At 43.3% G+C, this 15,142-nt stretch overlaps 1 protein-coding gene across 3 annotated transcripts in view; it reads left to right on the forward strand.

The window, feature by feature from the left end:
- AMBRA1 (autophagy and beclin 1 regulator 1) overlaps window positions 1-15,142 on the forward strand; it is a 129,074-nt gene that overhangs the window by 67,095 nt on the left and 46,837 nt on the right. For all 3 annotated transcript variants that reach the window (XM_027459350.3, XM_027459352.3, XM_038180476.2), the window contains exon 12: window positions 10,136-10,246. In XM_027459350.3, coding sequence (XP_027315151.1) covers window positions 10,136-10,246 — 111 coding nt within the window. The remainder of the gene's footprint in view (window positions 1-10,135; window positions 10,247-15,142) is intronic.

Genomic DNA, 15,142 nt, shown 5'->3' on the forward strand with positions numbered 1-15,142 from the left:
GGTTAAGCTGAGGCAGGGGAAGTTTAGGCTGGACATCAGGAAGGGGTTCTTCACAGAGAGAGTGGTTGCACACTGGAACAGGCTCCCCAGGGAAGTGGTCACTGCACCGAGCCTGACTGAATTTAAGAAGAGATTGGACTGTGCACTTAGTCACATGGTCTGAACTTGGGTAGACCTGTGCGGTGTCAAGAGTTGGACTTGATGATCCTTAAGGGTCCCTTCCAACTCAGGATATTCTATGATTCTATGATTCTATGATTCTTTGTTTACTGTAGGTTCCTTTTACCTTGTTCTTTCCCAGCTGGAGCAATGTGGTCTCCTCAGTGCGTTCTTCCAGGTTGGATTTCCTCCTTTCTATCTCACTACGCTTTAATTTTAAACTGTGTTCCCATTAGTTTGTCTTTTCTTAGGTTTTACATTTTCTCAGTTTGCTCATTTTCTGCTTTTTGTGGTTTTCTCCCTGTTCACCACTTTACTCAGAAAGCAGTTAGCTCGCCTGCTTGCTTTCCAGTTCTGTCCTGCCTTCTCTTCTCATCAGATGGGGATACCTCGCAAATTGCTCCATTAGTGATGTCTCTTCAGCTTTGTATTCCCAAAGCAGGGCTAGTGCCTGTTTTGTTTGCAGACACAGTGACTATACAGGACCCACCAGTCTGAATGGAGGCCTTTAATGAGCACAGCTCAGTTCTTAAAATACATTTCTTAAATGCCACCTGTCAGCAATTCATTTCCCCTAAGACACTTTGTTAGTTTATTATATGGAGTTTGTTTAAGTTGTCAGGACCTGCATTCTTATTAATGGAGCTGCGTTCTTCTCCAAGGACACGTGTTTTCATCTTAACCTCCCTCTGTGAGTACACATTCAGAACAGGCAAGCGTTTCCTCAGCAGACCTATCCTGGTCACAGGATATTATGACTGTGAAATGTAATCAACCACTGAGCGTGTTTAGCTTACTGCCTGGTATTGTGATGGTAGCTCTGGTCGTGTCGCCGAGCTGATGCAGCACTTTCATTGTAGGTTTGGGTGCTCGGGGTTTATTCTGTAATATTACTAGTCCTGAAATGTGTTTAAAGATAGTAAGAGTCTTTGCAAGACTTCATCCATTCACTGACGAGCGCAAGGCTTTGAATGTTTCTGTGCTCAGACCTTTTATTGCTACTGCATGCTGCTATTCCCACAATGAAAAGTGGCTCCACCGTGGAAGCTTTGTGCTGTGCTGATATACAGTTAAATCTTGGGAATTTGGACCCTTCTGTGGAACATAATGCCTTGTGGATTAGAGAAAGTTCGTGTTATTACAATGGGGTGGTTGATAAGGCACTTATGTGCTCTGTGAGGGTACCGCTGAGTTTTTTTCCACTGCGGCTGAGTGTTTTGGCATAAGCCACGAATGCATTTGAAGCTGTGCTAGGCACATGTTCTTGCAGTAAGAGCTGCAGAGGCGGTAGCAGACATTTGGTTTGCTGATTTGTTTGCATTAATAGGATTTCACGAAGTTAAAATGCACACTCACAAGGAAAAAGGCTATTCTCTGTGAGAAGCATTTAACTCGATATTTTTACGTCGGTTCTGCATCTATCTGTTGGCACAGCTACGTTGCTTAGCTGGGAGTGCTGTTGTAACACTGTCGAGCCTCTGCTCAGGAGAAGAGCTTCGTAGAGTGAACTGGAAATGTGACCACACAAATCTATCAGGTATGGAGCCAACAATGAAGTATAACCTGTGTGGAGTATGAGAGAAAGCTGGCAGGTATGTCAGTCCCTACAAGAAAATATTAAGAAATCAGAGGAGCTCTGAATTAGCTAAACCCATCTAGAGCAGTTCTGGTAAGGCTGGGTTAGCCTGACACTGCTCTAGCCTCTGTCAGACAAGTGAACCTAACATCAAGCGATACGTGAGGCCTCGGCCCAAGCAGTGCTTCAGTCACCCAGCACTATGAGCTCACGTGGGCTCCTGTGCTTGGAGAGCCATCCAGGAAAGCAAGAGGCTCTTTCCAGCAGAGCTACGTGGGGAATTTTGGCCTTGTGTTCTTCAGAAAAGGCGAGGGGAACTCTGGAGACCCGCAAGCTTAGAGCCTGGTGGCAGCTCCGGCCAGCACAGTGCCCCGCTCCTTGGCGGAAGGCTGCCCCTTTGTTTGGTCTCGGCGAGGCTCTCCATCCGAGGCAATTAGGATTAGCAGTCACATTTCATGCTCTGAAAAGTCAGAAAGGGAAAGAAAAAGGAGCCTTACAAAAAAGACTTGCCTGCCAGGCACAGATTTCGCTCTGTTTTTGTGCAGAGAATAAACACAGATGTGAAGGTTAAAAAGCAGGCTTCCAACAGCCCTTAATGAAGGGCTTGGAAACGATGCGAGGGACTTGGCGATGGAGGAGAGTGGAGGCAGTGCACGGGGCAGAGCTGGCAGAGGGAGGAGCCGGGGTGACACACGGCACAGATTAGCTCCTGAGACCTTGCTGGTTCACCTTCAGAGGGATTTCAGGAAATTCAGCCTCTGGCAGGAGAGATGTGGCATTTTGGCTTCCAGAGCTACCTACTGTTTGGGGAAATGGAAAAGGGAGGAGAGCTGTAAACATGCCCGTGTGCATGGGCCCAAACAGGTGAAGGAAGACAATACACATCGCTTTGAAGGTTGCAGATTTCCACTTTGTTTTGCCTTTTTGTCTATCAGTGTGTCCTGGCCTCATTGGGAAGTGTAAACCCCTTTCTCCAACCCTTGGTGTTTTTTTATTAGGGCTTCTTCACACATACAGACAAAACCATCTAAAATGCTGAAAATATGCAGACATGGTTGAAACAAACATTAGATGAAATGAAGTGCAGATTGGAATGTATTTTTAGTGCTTGAATATTTTCCCTAAAAGCCTGTGCTGTAGGAAACACGTTTTGCTGCTTGAATCATATGGTAATATGAGGCATGCTTTTGACACATGCTGCTGTCACATGGAAACACAGAAATGGTCTCAAAACAAGCAACACTGTGTACAGATGCTTCTTTTAATGGCTCCAGCAGCTTGCTGATTGGAAGACTCCAGCCTTGACTCTTATTCCCAGCAAGGGGCCCAAGTGGAGGAAAGAGAAAAAGAAAAGGGGGAAAGCTTACATGCCCACCCACTTCTTAAACAACTTGTGATGGCTGTCACTGACAGTAGCAGATGTTTGTTTCGGTTTCCATAACCTTTTACTGTCAAGCTCTTTTAATGATGCAGCATCTCTATTTGCAGGAAGATTTCACTTGACATTCTAGCCTGCTGACATTTGTTTCCACCTGCATGTTTTGTGGAGTACCTCCATCTCCTCAGGAATGCGGTGACGTATTGGAATTTCAGGCGTTTAGGGAATGCCATGAAACAAGGGGGGTTGTTCTTAAAAATACGCGTATGCATGTGTGCTGTTAATGTAAAGCAACTCGCGTTGTAGAACCTTCCTATAGGAATTCCTCTCTACTGCAGCTAAAAGCATCATAAATGACAAATAAGAAAGACAAGCACTATAGAGTCCCTCTTCACAAAAGTTTTCTCATAAAGAAGAAAATTGCACTTAGAAGCTTTGAGCTGTACAAATGTAAGACTGGCAAGTAAGATTTAATGTGTCTGTTCTCTGTTGAATTGTATCAACTACCCTGCAAGAACAAACTTTTAAACTGTGGAAATGAAGTATCTTCTGAAGCAGTGAATCTACACAAACTAAATAATGATGTATCAGTAACAAGGTACAACTATTGCTTTGGGTTCTGTTGCCAAAGTCAGTCTCACTATCTCATTCATCTCTTCTCCTTTCTAGAAGCTGTTGAGCAATCGTCTTGCTCTCCACTCATCACTAAGGTGAGGCTTGAGTAAGACACTGGTATGCTCACAGTTCAGATGGTATTTCTCATTCCCTAGATTTTTCTTGATGGCAGGAGAGTTTCTATTTGCAAGATTGATAAGTGTGCAAAAATTGCTTTAAATCCTGACTGACTTTTATTGTGGTGAGGCTGTATTTGAGATGATGATCAGGAGTGATTTAGGAAGCAGAAAGAAAGAATTCCTTTAGATTTTTTTATTATTTTATTTTTCAACAGTGTATGTCTGATATTAAATGGCTACAGAAAGTTTTTAGCACATAGGAGTCTGAGACCATGATCTATCACCAACAGTAGCTGAGGGTGTGGAGGTGTAGTTATAGGAAGGAAGTGAAACTGCTTGTTTGTTATCGGTCGCCCTGAGGAGGATGAGTGTTTCCTAAGCAGTGACCTTGGCTTGCTCCAATGTTTATATTCAAAGGCTATGATAAGATACCTTATTTGTCACCCTGGAGAGTACAGGGCTTTTCCTGGTCTGAAAAAATCTATGTGAATATTGGTAGCTGAGCTCTTGCTGTTTCTGGAAACTCACCGTACTCTTTCATAATTGGTTTTCCAACTTTCATGTGTAGCAGAGTGGCATAAGCAGGGATAGCTATGTGGGGTGAACAACAGGAGAAAAGAGCGAGTTCTCTTTAGTGAAGAGAAAATTATCAGCTTGATTGATGAAGTGCAAACAATTTGGGCAAGAAGGGAATGCATTTGAAAATGACCTTAATATCGTCTAGTTTTCCTGAGGGAAAACTAGATCCTACAAAGACAGACACTTCCCTTATGCGTTTCTGTATCAGTTGTTGCATGATCAGACAGGAATGTCTCTGATGCCGGGATGTCAAGGAGCCACCGTGAGTGTACCAGGGATAGAAGCTTTGGGCAGGGCATCTCTTCATTTACTCTTTGTGTTCCTTGCAAATAAACTGATTTCTTTTTGAAGTCTGAAACTTGTGACAGGAAAATTCTTTCCCATGTCATGCTTGCATTGTTCACAATATGAATGAAGCCCTGGGGCACTTGACTGAGGACATTCATCTTTGCTACCTGCAGCTGAGGCCTGTTTGCATTTCCATCCATGATTAGGGCTGTGGAACTGGGCAGGCTAAGTGTTGCCCCTTTTAGAAGAAAATTCTTCAATAAGAATGAGTATGAATGGACCACTGCGTTTCTTATTTTATACATCTGTGGTAAAGAAAAAATAATAGCTTTTTGAAGGGTTTAGCCTTCGGAGAGCTTAGACCTCTCTGGGGCTTTCTCAGTTAGTGTCATTGAATCCAGGATCCCTTCAGCGTTTAGCAGATGCTGAACTACCCTCAGTAACATTTTGTGCATCCATTCTTGAAAATAATTTTGCTGGCTTGCTATTTAAAGCTTGCTGGTAAGTTGAAATGGTCTCTTCAAATGGCTACTTAGCAAAACGAATCCTTGAAAATTCTAGGCTGCTACGCATGCTGTTTATACAACGTTAGCACAGTAATAGATGGTTAGCTCCACCACTTCAAAGGCAACATCTTCATGGTAGCCTAGAATAAAGATTTGCCGTGACTTGTCAAAATCATGTTCAGGACTGAATATATTTACTGTGATCAAAGGTAGTCCCCAAAGCCAGGCTGCAGCGTAGAATAAGGTCAGAGATGTGCGAGAAGCTGCTACAACTCCAACTAGTTGACGAGGATCCAGTGATCAGTAGTCATATTGCAGCTGAATTCAAATTGCTTCCAAATTGGTTGAGGAAATCCAATATATTCTTGCAGCAAAGAGCTTTATCTTTGGTTTATCAAATAAGCTTGTCCTGTGTCTTGGGCTTCCTGGAGGCTGGTTTATAGTAAATCTAGGACCAGTAAATGTAAAACTCGCCATCTGTGACAGATCCCTTCTGCAAGTGTTGAATAACCTCAGCATCATTAGCTACAGTTACAAATGGGCACATAAAGAGGTAATTACTTCTCAAAGGTACTCATGCTTAAAGATGCAAGTACTGATCTAGGGGGAGTTTTATACCAGGGCCTAATCACTGTCTCAAATTGAGTCACAAATTAGCTCAGGGACTTTGCCAACTTCCTCAAAGGCGTCTGCCTTATCTTTAAGCATCTTAATAAATTTTTCTCTGACTGAGGGAATCTGCCAGACAGTAAAAACTTGAGGAAAAGATCTAGTCTGGGGAAAAAATAAAATAAACTCCACTTTCTGTTAAGTTTATGGCAGAGAAATTTTCGTAATGTGTAGATGGTCCGCATTCTTGAAACTTGTACCCCAGAGCCTGTGTAGTTGTCGAGTATTAGCTCATTTTCTGAGAATGATAGGAGTAATCTGGAAGTGTCCTGCTCTTCACCAGAAGAGTACCGTGGAAAGTGGGTTTGCACCTCTCTTTTTTTTTTCCCCTTTTAGTCTAAACTCAGATATTGGCTTGATTCATAAATGAGCAATAGCTGACTGACAAAGGTTCATTTTCCACATGCCAAGATGAGTTGGACCCTCTGAGGGGATTGAGACTGACGGATAAATAACTGTCACGTGTAGGTGGCCTGTAAGAAAAGATTTTTGGTGGGTTTTTTTTTTTTTTGAGTCTTTGTTAAGACTTTTTCCCCCCACTCTTTAAACTCTCCTGTCATGTGCTGAGTGGGGGTGGGTGGAGATCAGGGCGGTGGGGGGAGAAGGGGGTGCTGCTGAAAGCATTTCTCTTCATTTCTGCCATCACCCAGTGTTTATTACGCAGTGATAGACAGACGCAGGAAAGCTGCCAATCAAACCTACATTCACTGCATTTCAATTGGCCTTCGCTTTGGCTTTCAGCATTTTGAAATCTACATCTTCTCTTCGGAAAAAGGTCGTTCTGTTCATGGCGATGACAAGCCCGAGACCCTCGGGTACCCACTGCAGTCACTTGTGATCCCATCAAACCATGGAGGATCCAAGGAGCAGGACAGACTGTCAGGGGCTTGGTGAGAGCTGTTGCTTATAAGAGCTGATCTCCTGTTGCCCAGATTTAAGAAGCTGGGGTGTGATTTTTGCCTCCAGTCAGTTACACTAGGTCTTAAGAGGCAACAGCACTTCCTTATGCTCTCGCCCAGACTGAAATCCTGACCAGGCAAAGCATCTGAGACAAGTCCTGGAGCTGCACAGTGAGCAGAAGCTCTGTAAGTGAGGGTTTGAACATTTCCATGAAGTTTTTCTCCTGCGGTCTCAAGTTGTCCCTATCAACCAGGGGAAAAAGCAAACAAAAAAGGTTAAGATAGCGTAATTGTGTACTGTGGTTTATTTTCTTCCCTAAATTAAATGTCTCAAATGTTTGCATGCTTTTAATTGTCTCTACTGTAGGACAGTGCGTGCATGCATGTGGGAGGCTTCTGGCAGGATTTGTGATACGATACAAATGTTATTCCCTCTTGTTGTATGTAACTAGATATAATTTAATAATTACAGTTCTCAATTACACAATTAGTGTAAGTGGAGGTAATTACTTAAAACACGTAGATCATCGAACTGCCATTTGTGTCGGGCTCAATGGTTTGGATCCTTTGAGAAACGGACCAAATCCTTCTGAACCTGCAATTTTCCCTCTGTGAACCTTGTTCCCTCCTCCTCCTTGATAAAGGTGTTTGTTCCTTGAAGCACTAGCATTAGTTGGTGGCTTTTGCTGGCTCTGAATCTGTGCAGTCTTGCCCTCTAGATGGGGAGAGGAGCTGCTGCTTTCCTCTGGTAGCTTTTCATGTAGGATGAGGATGCTTTGGGAGGTGCAAGGGGGTGAGGTTCAGCTGAATGCCCTGACTCACCTGAAGGTTCCAGGGGAAGGGAAGACTAGAATCTCTACAGGAAAACTTCAAAAAACATTTCCCAACAGCTTTTTGATAGTACTTGTGTGACATTTGTAGAAGCCAGATGACTTGCTGTTTGCGGAGCAGTGGGTGATGTTGCTAGGCTTCTATGATGCAGCGGGACTGCGAGATTACTCTCCGAAGGATATGTTATTCTCCAGTTCGTATGTTATCGGCTATGCCTACAAAGATTGTCATCGTTGCAAAACAGGTGATGACCTTGTGATGCTGGTCTGCAGCAAGATGAGTATTGTGCAATTATGTGCCCTGGGCAGTTCTTCCATTGCCTGTCTTGGCAGAGTAATTCCTTGCCTTAGTCCTGTGAGGCCATCGTTACCCAGTCAGCAATGCTAGGTACTGTTTGTGTGCAGCAGGTCCCAGTGCTCAAAATTAGCACTGGGCCTAGTTTTTTGTTCTCCATCTGGTGGTTAGAGACAACACAGCAAGAGCTGCCCTTGTGTACCAGCCCTGAGCTTGTAATGAGGAGACTTTTAAAGCCGAAGGAACACGAAATTTAATTGTCCTTCTTCCACTTCTGGTTGCAAAATGTAATTTCATTAATGCATTGAGTCTGCTTTCTCCAGCGCGTCTCTTTTGTTCAGAGGAGCCTTTTGTTTGGGGGGATATGGAGAACGAGGCCTTGGGCATATGCGAGGGCAAAGGAAATATTCTTGCTTTTGCTCTCGCAGTGATACGTGAGCATCTGTCAGGGGCAGATACAGAGGCTGAGCAGATGCACAATGGAGGTCTGTCAGTCGCTGCAGGCCTGGCACAGCTGAATACACAGCATAAAGCTGCCTGCTCAGAAATCTGGCTCTTGGCACACTTCTGAGCTTTCTCCAGAACCAAAAATCAGGATTTGAGACAGTTGATCTATGAAAAGGGGACTAGCGGGAGCCTTCTTGGTGTCTTTATCAGCGCTGGTCTAGGATTTACTTTCCAAATGGGCCCTGATCCCCTTGTTCTCTACTCTGCAGAGAGAACGTGTGCATCTGTGTATTTTCAGGCCATTTTTGTTTTACAGCCCTGAGTGTTCTGCTTGGATTTGATGAAAAAAAGTAAAAATCCACCACCCTGGTCTCCTCATCTTCCTCCACATCAGTGTGGTTTCCCAGCAGTTCGCCAGCTTTTAGCGCTCTGCACAGGCAGTTTTCCTGCTGGGTGCAGTAACACAGCTGTCCCAGCACTGCTCTTCCACTGATGGAGCAGCAAAGTCCTGAGGCAGTCCTTCTGGGAGAACCAAGCCACTGACTCCTCTGCGTGCTTCCCATCGGAGACAGTGTAGAGATGCCTACATCCAGCCTGCTGAACCCTGGAGGCTGTGCTTTTACCCATTTGTGCATGGGGACAATCTTGTTTTGCTCTCCCTTACCAACTTCTCTTACCATGAGTGTCTCTGGGTGTCAGCGTGTGTATGTAGCACAAGGACTGCATGCATCTGAAGGCCTTAGAGACCAGAAATAGCACTAGGTTTTTGACTCCAGTACTATAAAGGGAGAACTGTTTTTCTCCACTTGTCTCCATAGGGATTGCATTTAATGCCTCGGGGCTTTCTTCATGTATGCCGACTGAGTTAGCAGTGGCAGTTCCTTTCTGCCTGGAAAATTGTTCTTTGTGCTATTTCTGAATCATTCTGCTTAGCCGTGTGCGTTGGGCTGCTGTCCAAATCCTAGGGTGGTTAGCAAGGGGCATGTCGTTTGCCTGGAGTCAGGGCAGTCCCTGCCTGTAGTAACTTGGGCCACCCAGAACAGTAAAGGCAGGAGAATCCCAAGGCCAGCTCTTACTTCTGCCTGGTAAGGAGGACCTAACCACCGTCCTGCTTATGCAAATAATTAACAATTTTTCTGTGCTTTCCCTGAATAAATGGATTACCAAAGCCCACAGCCTGCATTTGTGCTGTTCTTATGCTATTTCAGAGGGCCCAAAAAGGAGTACCTGTATCAGGAACGTAGGTTAGGCTCTCTAGTGGACTCTAATTTCACCTTCATTTCAGGTAGAGTTGCTAATACTCAGTTATAATCCTTACTGTGTGGCAAGTACTGCATCCTTCTGAGTGGAGTTCACATCAATAGCAAGCAGTATGTCCCCAAGTGTGTGTTATTTGACAGGGCAACAATTTTGTCCTTCATAGCTGTACTAGAAAATTTTAGGTCTGTGAAAATACATCTTTACTAGCACTGGTAAATGGTATGTGCTTGGATCAAATGAATCTGATTAAGATTTCTACCTTGTGAACCTGGGCAAATATCAGTTATCAGCCTTTTTTCCTTTTAGAAATATGTTGCAAGGAAGTGCGTTCCTATTAATTTCCTGTGCTTTGTGGATTATTTAGGTGTTGCCATTTCTGTAAATAAGGTTTCTTTAAGAATCTAGAGTTTTATTACTTGGATTTTGAAAAGCTTTTTTATGGTTTTGTCACCTGAGCTGTTTTCTGGATGATCTCTTGGGGGTTAAATTGATAATTATTTCTACCTCTTCCATAGGTGCTGTGATTGGGGATGGACAGTCAGCTGTGGCCAGCAACATTGCCAACACAACCTACCGGCTCCAGTGGTGGGACTTCACAAAGTTTGACCTGCCTGAAATCAGCAATGGTAAGTTGGAAAGGACGCTTACTTCCTTTTAAGTCTGTGCTAACTAGAGCTGCCGTAATCTGTACGATTTTTGGAAGGTAGCTATATATTGCAGGGCTTGGATTATTTGTCTTGTATTGGGAACTGTAAAATGCTTAGCCGTTTGTGAAAAGTAATATTGACAAAATGTGTTCAGATCTGTTACTGCCTTGTTCATCTTGCATATTCTTGTTATCAGCAAATCCTTGTGTAAGTCGGGCTTTTCTGTTAGTAATGTCATGAGAATATATAATCCTTGTACAGAAATTCTGTGTCCCATCCTCTCGTTCCTTTGCCAAGTTACTAGGGGGATTACTGATTGGCATATTTATTGTCTTTATACCTTGGCATTAGAACCTGGTAATAAATTGGGTCTGGATCTTTCAAGTCAGACACACTGCTGTGATTTAAAATGCTGCAATGTGTTTTGATAATTGGGGTCCTGGTCTATTGCATACCACCGTGTTGTAAGCTTCTGGGCATTTGCAAAAGCAATAATTTGTTTTATATCTCATGTGGAAGGCACTTTTGGGTCAAGAATGAGCAGTATTACTGTAGGGGTGGTGGTTATGATTGTATTTTTCCTTTCCCTTCCCTTAGTGAAATTAGACCATAGTTTTACAGGTGTTTGGTGCTGGCATAAGCTAGCTATTGCACTGGAAGAGGCTTGTTATGCTGGTGCAAGAATATTTGATGCTTGTACTCGGATGATCAAGAAATGACATTTGAGGGAGATTTAAAACTAAAATTACTAAAAAGACTATTTTTAACCCAGAATGGTATCCTGATATAGCTTGCTGCACAGATGTAGGAATGTTTGTGGCAGCCTGTGATGAAGAAATAAGATAGAAGATAGGTAGGGATGTTTGTACAGTGATTTTTAACATCTCTATGCATATATGAAATTTATTGCTTGACTTCTTTTTCGGGGGAACAGGGATTCTGTTTGCAGAAAGTCTTTAAGGTCCCTTCCAATCCAAACCATTCTGTGATTCTACATCTTTTTGTTTTTACAGATAGCCATTAAAATGAACTAGGTAGAAAACCTCTCCCAGACTAAGCTCTGTCCTGAGTTTCCAAAAATTACATATTCACCAGGAATTGTCTCTGGAGTACTGTCCTGCTGCTTAATAAAAATAAATAAATAAACACCAAAGGAGCACATACAGTGGCACTGTAGCAGCAGTGCACAGAAATGCAGGGAATTGAACTAGGAGGGGCCATTCATCTCCCAGAGGCTGGGAAATCGGAGTAGCTAGGGGAAAGCTAGCAGTTGCCTGTCCCATTACAAAAAACTGCTTCTTACTGTGTCGTTCCTGCAGACAAAGTATCTGGTGTTTGTCTTATATCCTTCTTTCATGTTTTATAGAATATTGTGGTGTGATGTTTATAGCCTGGCGGGAAATAAAAGCCCTGATTTTAGAAGATAGCCTTTGATGCTATACAGGGGAAAGGTGCTTTATATTTAGTCTGAGAAGCATTCTGTGTCATGGTAAGGAGCATGCAGAGTCATTTTGAAGGCAGAATATTTCCGTGAATTTAAATGTGCCAGTGCTTTGACTTGTCCAGTTAAGTGTCAAACTGTAGTGCTAGTGTAAGTTTGTAGGCTGAGGATCAGTGTACAAAGTAAAGTCTTGCCATGTGCTGGCAATAATTTCCATGGTCCATCCAGGATCAGGAGCAGAATAAAGCTGAGACCAGAGTGGGGAGAAGCATCTTGCTGCTGACTTAGAGTCCTGGGGACTTCTCTGCAAGCTTGTAAAGTATTTGAAGAGTGGTGCAGCTGCAAAAAGGTTTTCTGGCCTCATCTGGCTGCTGAGGAGGCGGTTGCTGATTTTTCTTTTCTTTTGGGAAAAAAAAATGCCCAAGGTGCTTATAATTTATGGAATTCCTTAAAAAAATAAGGACCATCTGCTGTTCAAGGCATTAGTATTTCAGTCTTCTCCCTCTCCTCTAGCAGGACGCTTCGATTCTGAAATCTCTTCTGAACAGCTGGATATTGGGCTAATGCCTCTGTCATTATACCCTTCTTCTGGCAGGGTTCCTCTTACAAGCCCATCACTAGCTCTTCTGACTCCCCACTTTGTAATACTTGGCTTGTCCATCTTGATTTATGACTTTCTGGAAATGTTTGGGTTTACTGTGTTTTCACTTCAGATGTTGAGCCCAAATCTGTTTTTTGTAGGCCGTTAGCCCTGTCTCCCTTTGCAAAGGTCTAGTAAAGGTGTACGAATGCAGAGCAGCTGTGCTCATTCTCAAACAGGCATTTACTACGCTTGCACATGCACCAAACAAAGGCAAGCTGCAACTTTGCCAAACCAGAAGGACATTAATGTAGCTTAGGGTTACTGATATTCCCCCTTTATAGGGGGACTGATATTCCCCCTTCATAGCCTGATGCTTAGTAGTGCTGCCGCTCATCCGTGTTTTTAAGTGCCAGGCCCAGTTTTCTATAACGAGGCCTCCACGAAGAAACATGCTTATTTCAATGTGCCTCTTGGTGAAAATGTTGCACCAGGTGCAAAAATTTGTAGAGATACTGTAAAACGAAGTGTGTGACAGTGGAATGGAGGATTTTTTTCAGACTGTTTGTGGTCTCGGACACAAACTATTTTCCCAGTAAAGCATTTGACCTCAAAATCTCCTTTTTTTCCATCATTTTCTGTAAATCAGAGATGGTCATGTGAGAGAGTCTGCTTACAAAGAGGGTGCTATTGCACTTCCTGGGACAGGCTTGAGCCACAAGTGGTTTGGGAGCGAAGGCAGATGAGATGATGCAGCTGAAATGTGGGACTGCCTGCCAGCTCCACTTTCAGAGGAATGGTTCCGTGGCCAACCTCCATCTCAGAGCAGCTCTTCTTCCTGTTACAATTAAACAAAGAGAAGGTAGTTTGGAAATAGGATGTTTTGCACTGAAACAATACGCCTGAGCAAGTGACAGCGGCGCGATTAGCGCAGCCCTGCAATCCCGGCGCCCTCAGAGCCCCAGGGCAAGGACCTCACTGACACCACAGCCAGGGACTCCAACAGTCTTGGGGAGATGGCTCTGCAGGGACCTGGGGGATTTTACCCTCCAGCCTATCTTCTCTGTTATTTACAAAACGGAAGAAGATAGCTTCAGATTTCTTCTCTCCTTTTTGCCAGTTTTCATTTTATTAACTTCAAAATGGATATGACCCAGCCTTTGATTGTAACTGTCAGTCGTGCTGGCATTAGGCTGGGGAGTTTATTTGGCAGCAGAAACAAAGCTGTCTTTAGCCATTTATTTAATATTATTCTAGTAGGTGCTGCTGCTATCACTACCTCAGATCCTTAAAATTGCCTGCAGCTAACAGGTAAGTATTGAATCAGCGAACGCTGTAGAATATTCCCTTTCCACAGGTAAAATATTTAAAGGCTTTGACTCTTGAATCATTTTAATAGAGCTTCTCGTAGCACTCACTGCTCATTACTTCAATTTCTAACCACTGGCTGAACTGATCTAGTTCTTCCATGTTCAGTCACGAGTCAAGAGTTTGCCCTCTGTTGTAACGCTGGCTGGGACTTGAGGAAGGTGATTTGGTCACTGCTTGCCGATTTACAGTGTGATGCAGAAAAACTTAGAAGGAAAAATAACACATTAGGAAAGCACCGTCATTAGGGGTGGCTAGGAGAGGATGAAAGCCTGTACCCTCCATTGTGTGCTGGGTTATCTCTGGCAAGCAGTGCTGGTCCTGGTGGCCTTCCAGGCCTTCCCCAGCTTCAACTGGGATTATGCTGTAGGTGTCAGCACTCCAAGTTGGCACAAGAGCTTGATTAATTTGTTCTCTGATGTTTCTTTTGATCTATTCTGTCAGCTCAATGGCTGCATTAACAACAAAAGAAAACAAGAGATGAAAGGGTGGCCTTGTTGCAACTGGTTTTCCAAAAATAGCAGTTTTCCCCTAAAATCTTCTGCATTGGCTTTGTTTTCATAGACTGGGCCTTAGACTCAAAGAAATCAAATAGCCTGTGGCTTTGTCAAACACAAACATTTTGATCCTCCTCATGACTTGGGAATCTCTTAGATGCTGTTCCTTAAGATGAAACCTTACTGAGATCTCCACCCCTGTTTTAGAGTTGTTCTTCTGGCAGAGTAAGGCAGAGTAAGCTCCTTTGGTTCTAGGTGTCAGCGCTCCCTAATTCCCTCCTCTTTTGCAAGGGAGGAAAGAGCAAAGAACCATGATGCCAGTGTGAATCAGATCTTGAAAGACTGAAATAAAGGACACTCTTCTTGTTCAGTGCAACTTGCATCTGTGATGTTTTATGTTCCAGACACACATCAAGGGGGAAAGATAGTTCACTTCTGGCAGGGGAGCTCACAATCTGTTTTGCTAAGAGGCATTCAGCATATGCATTAAACCTTAAAAAGAACAAGACATGCAGTCATGTTGGACATCATTTTGAAGAGCTTACCAAAAGCCACTGTACTGTGTGCTGTGCTGGAGGAGAGGAAGGAAAAAAAAACACAACACACACATAAAGGTAGAAAGTAAGTTCTATGTAATAAATGGACTATTGGTGAATGGTGACCTAAACCAGATATTGCTTTAAAAGGTTATAGTTAAAGCTACATGAGGAGGAGGATTAAAGACCTAGAGAGGGAGAAAATTGACCATTGAACTGCAAAGATATTGGTAATGTCTCTGACAAGACTTGGTAATGTCTCTGAGTCTGTACAAGGTACAGAAGAAATTTAAGCATTTCTTACCTTATGAAAATTACAAATGTACAAAGCTGCATTTTATTTAAAAGTAAAACCATTTGAAAAACATATGAAGAGGTAAGAATTGTCTAGGCTACGATTTTTCAATAGCTACAAGAACAAGGAAAAAACATTGCCTGCGCCTGGAAGAATTG

This window comes from Anas platyrhynchos, chromosome 5 (genome assembly GCF_047663525.1).
Source record: "Anas platyrhynchos isolate ZD024472 breed Pekin duck chromosome 5, IASCAAS_PekinDuck_T2T, whole genome shotgun sequence".
Classification (NCBI taxonomy): Eukaryota; Metazoa; Chordata; class Aves; order Anseriformes; family Anatidae; genus Anas; species Anas platyrhynchos.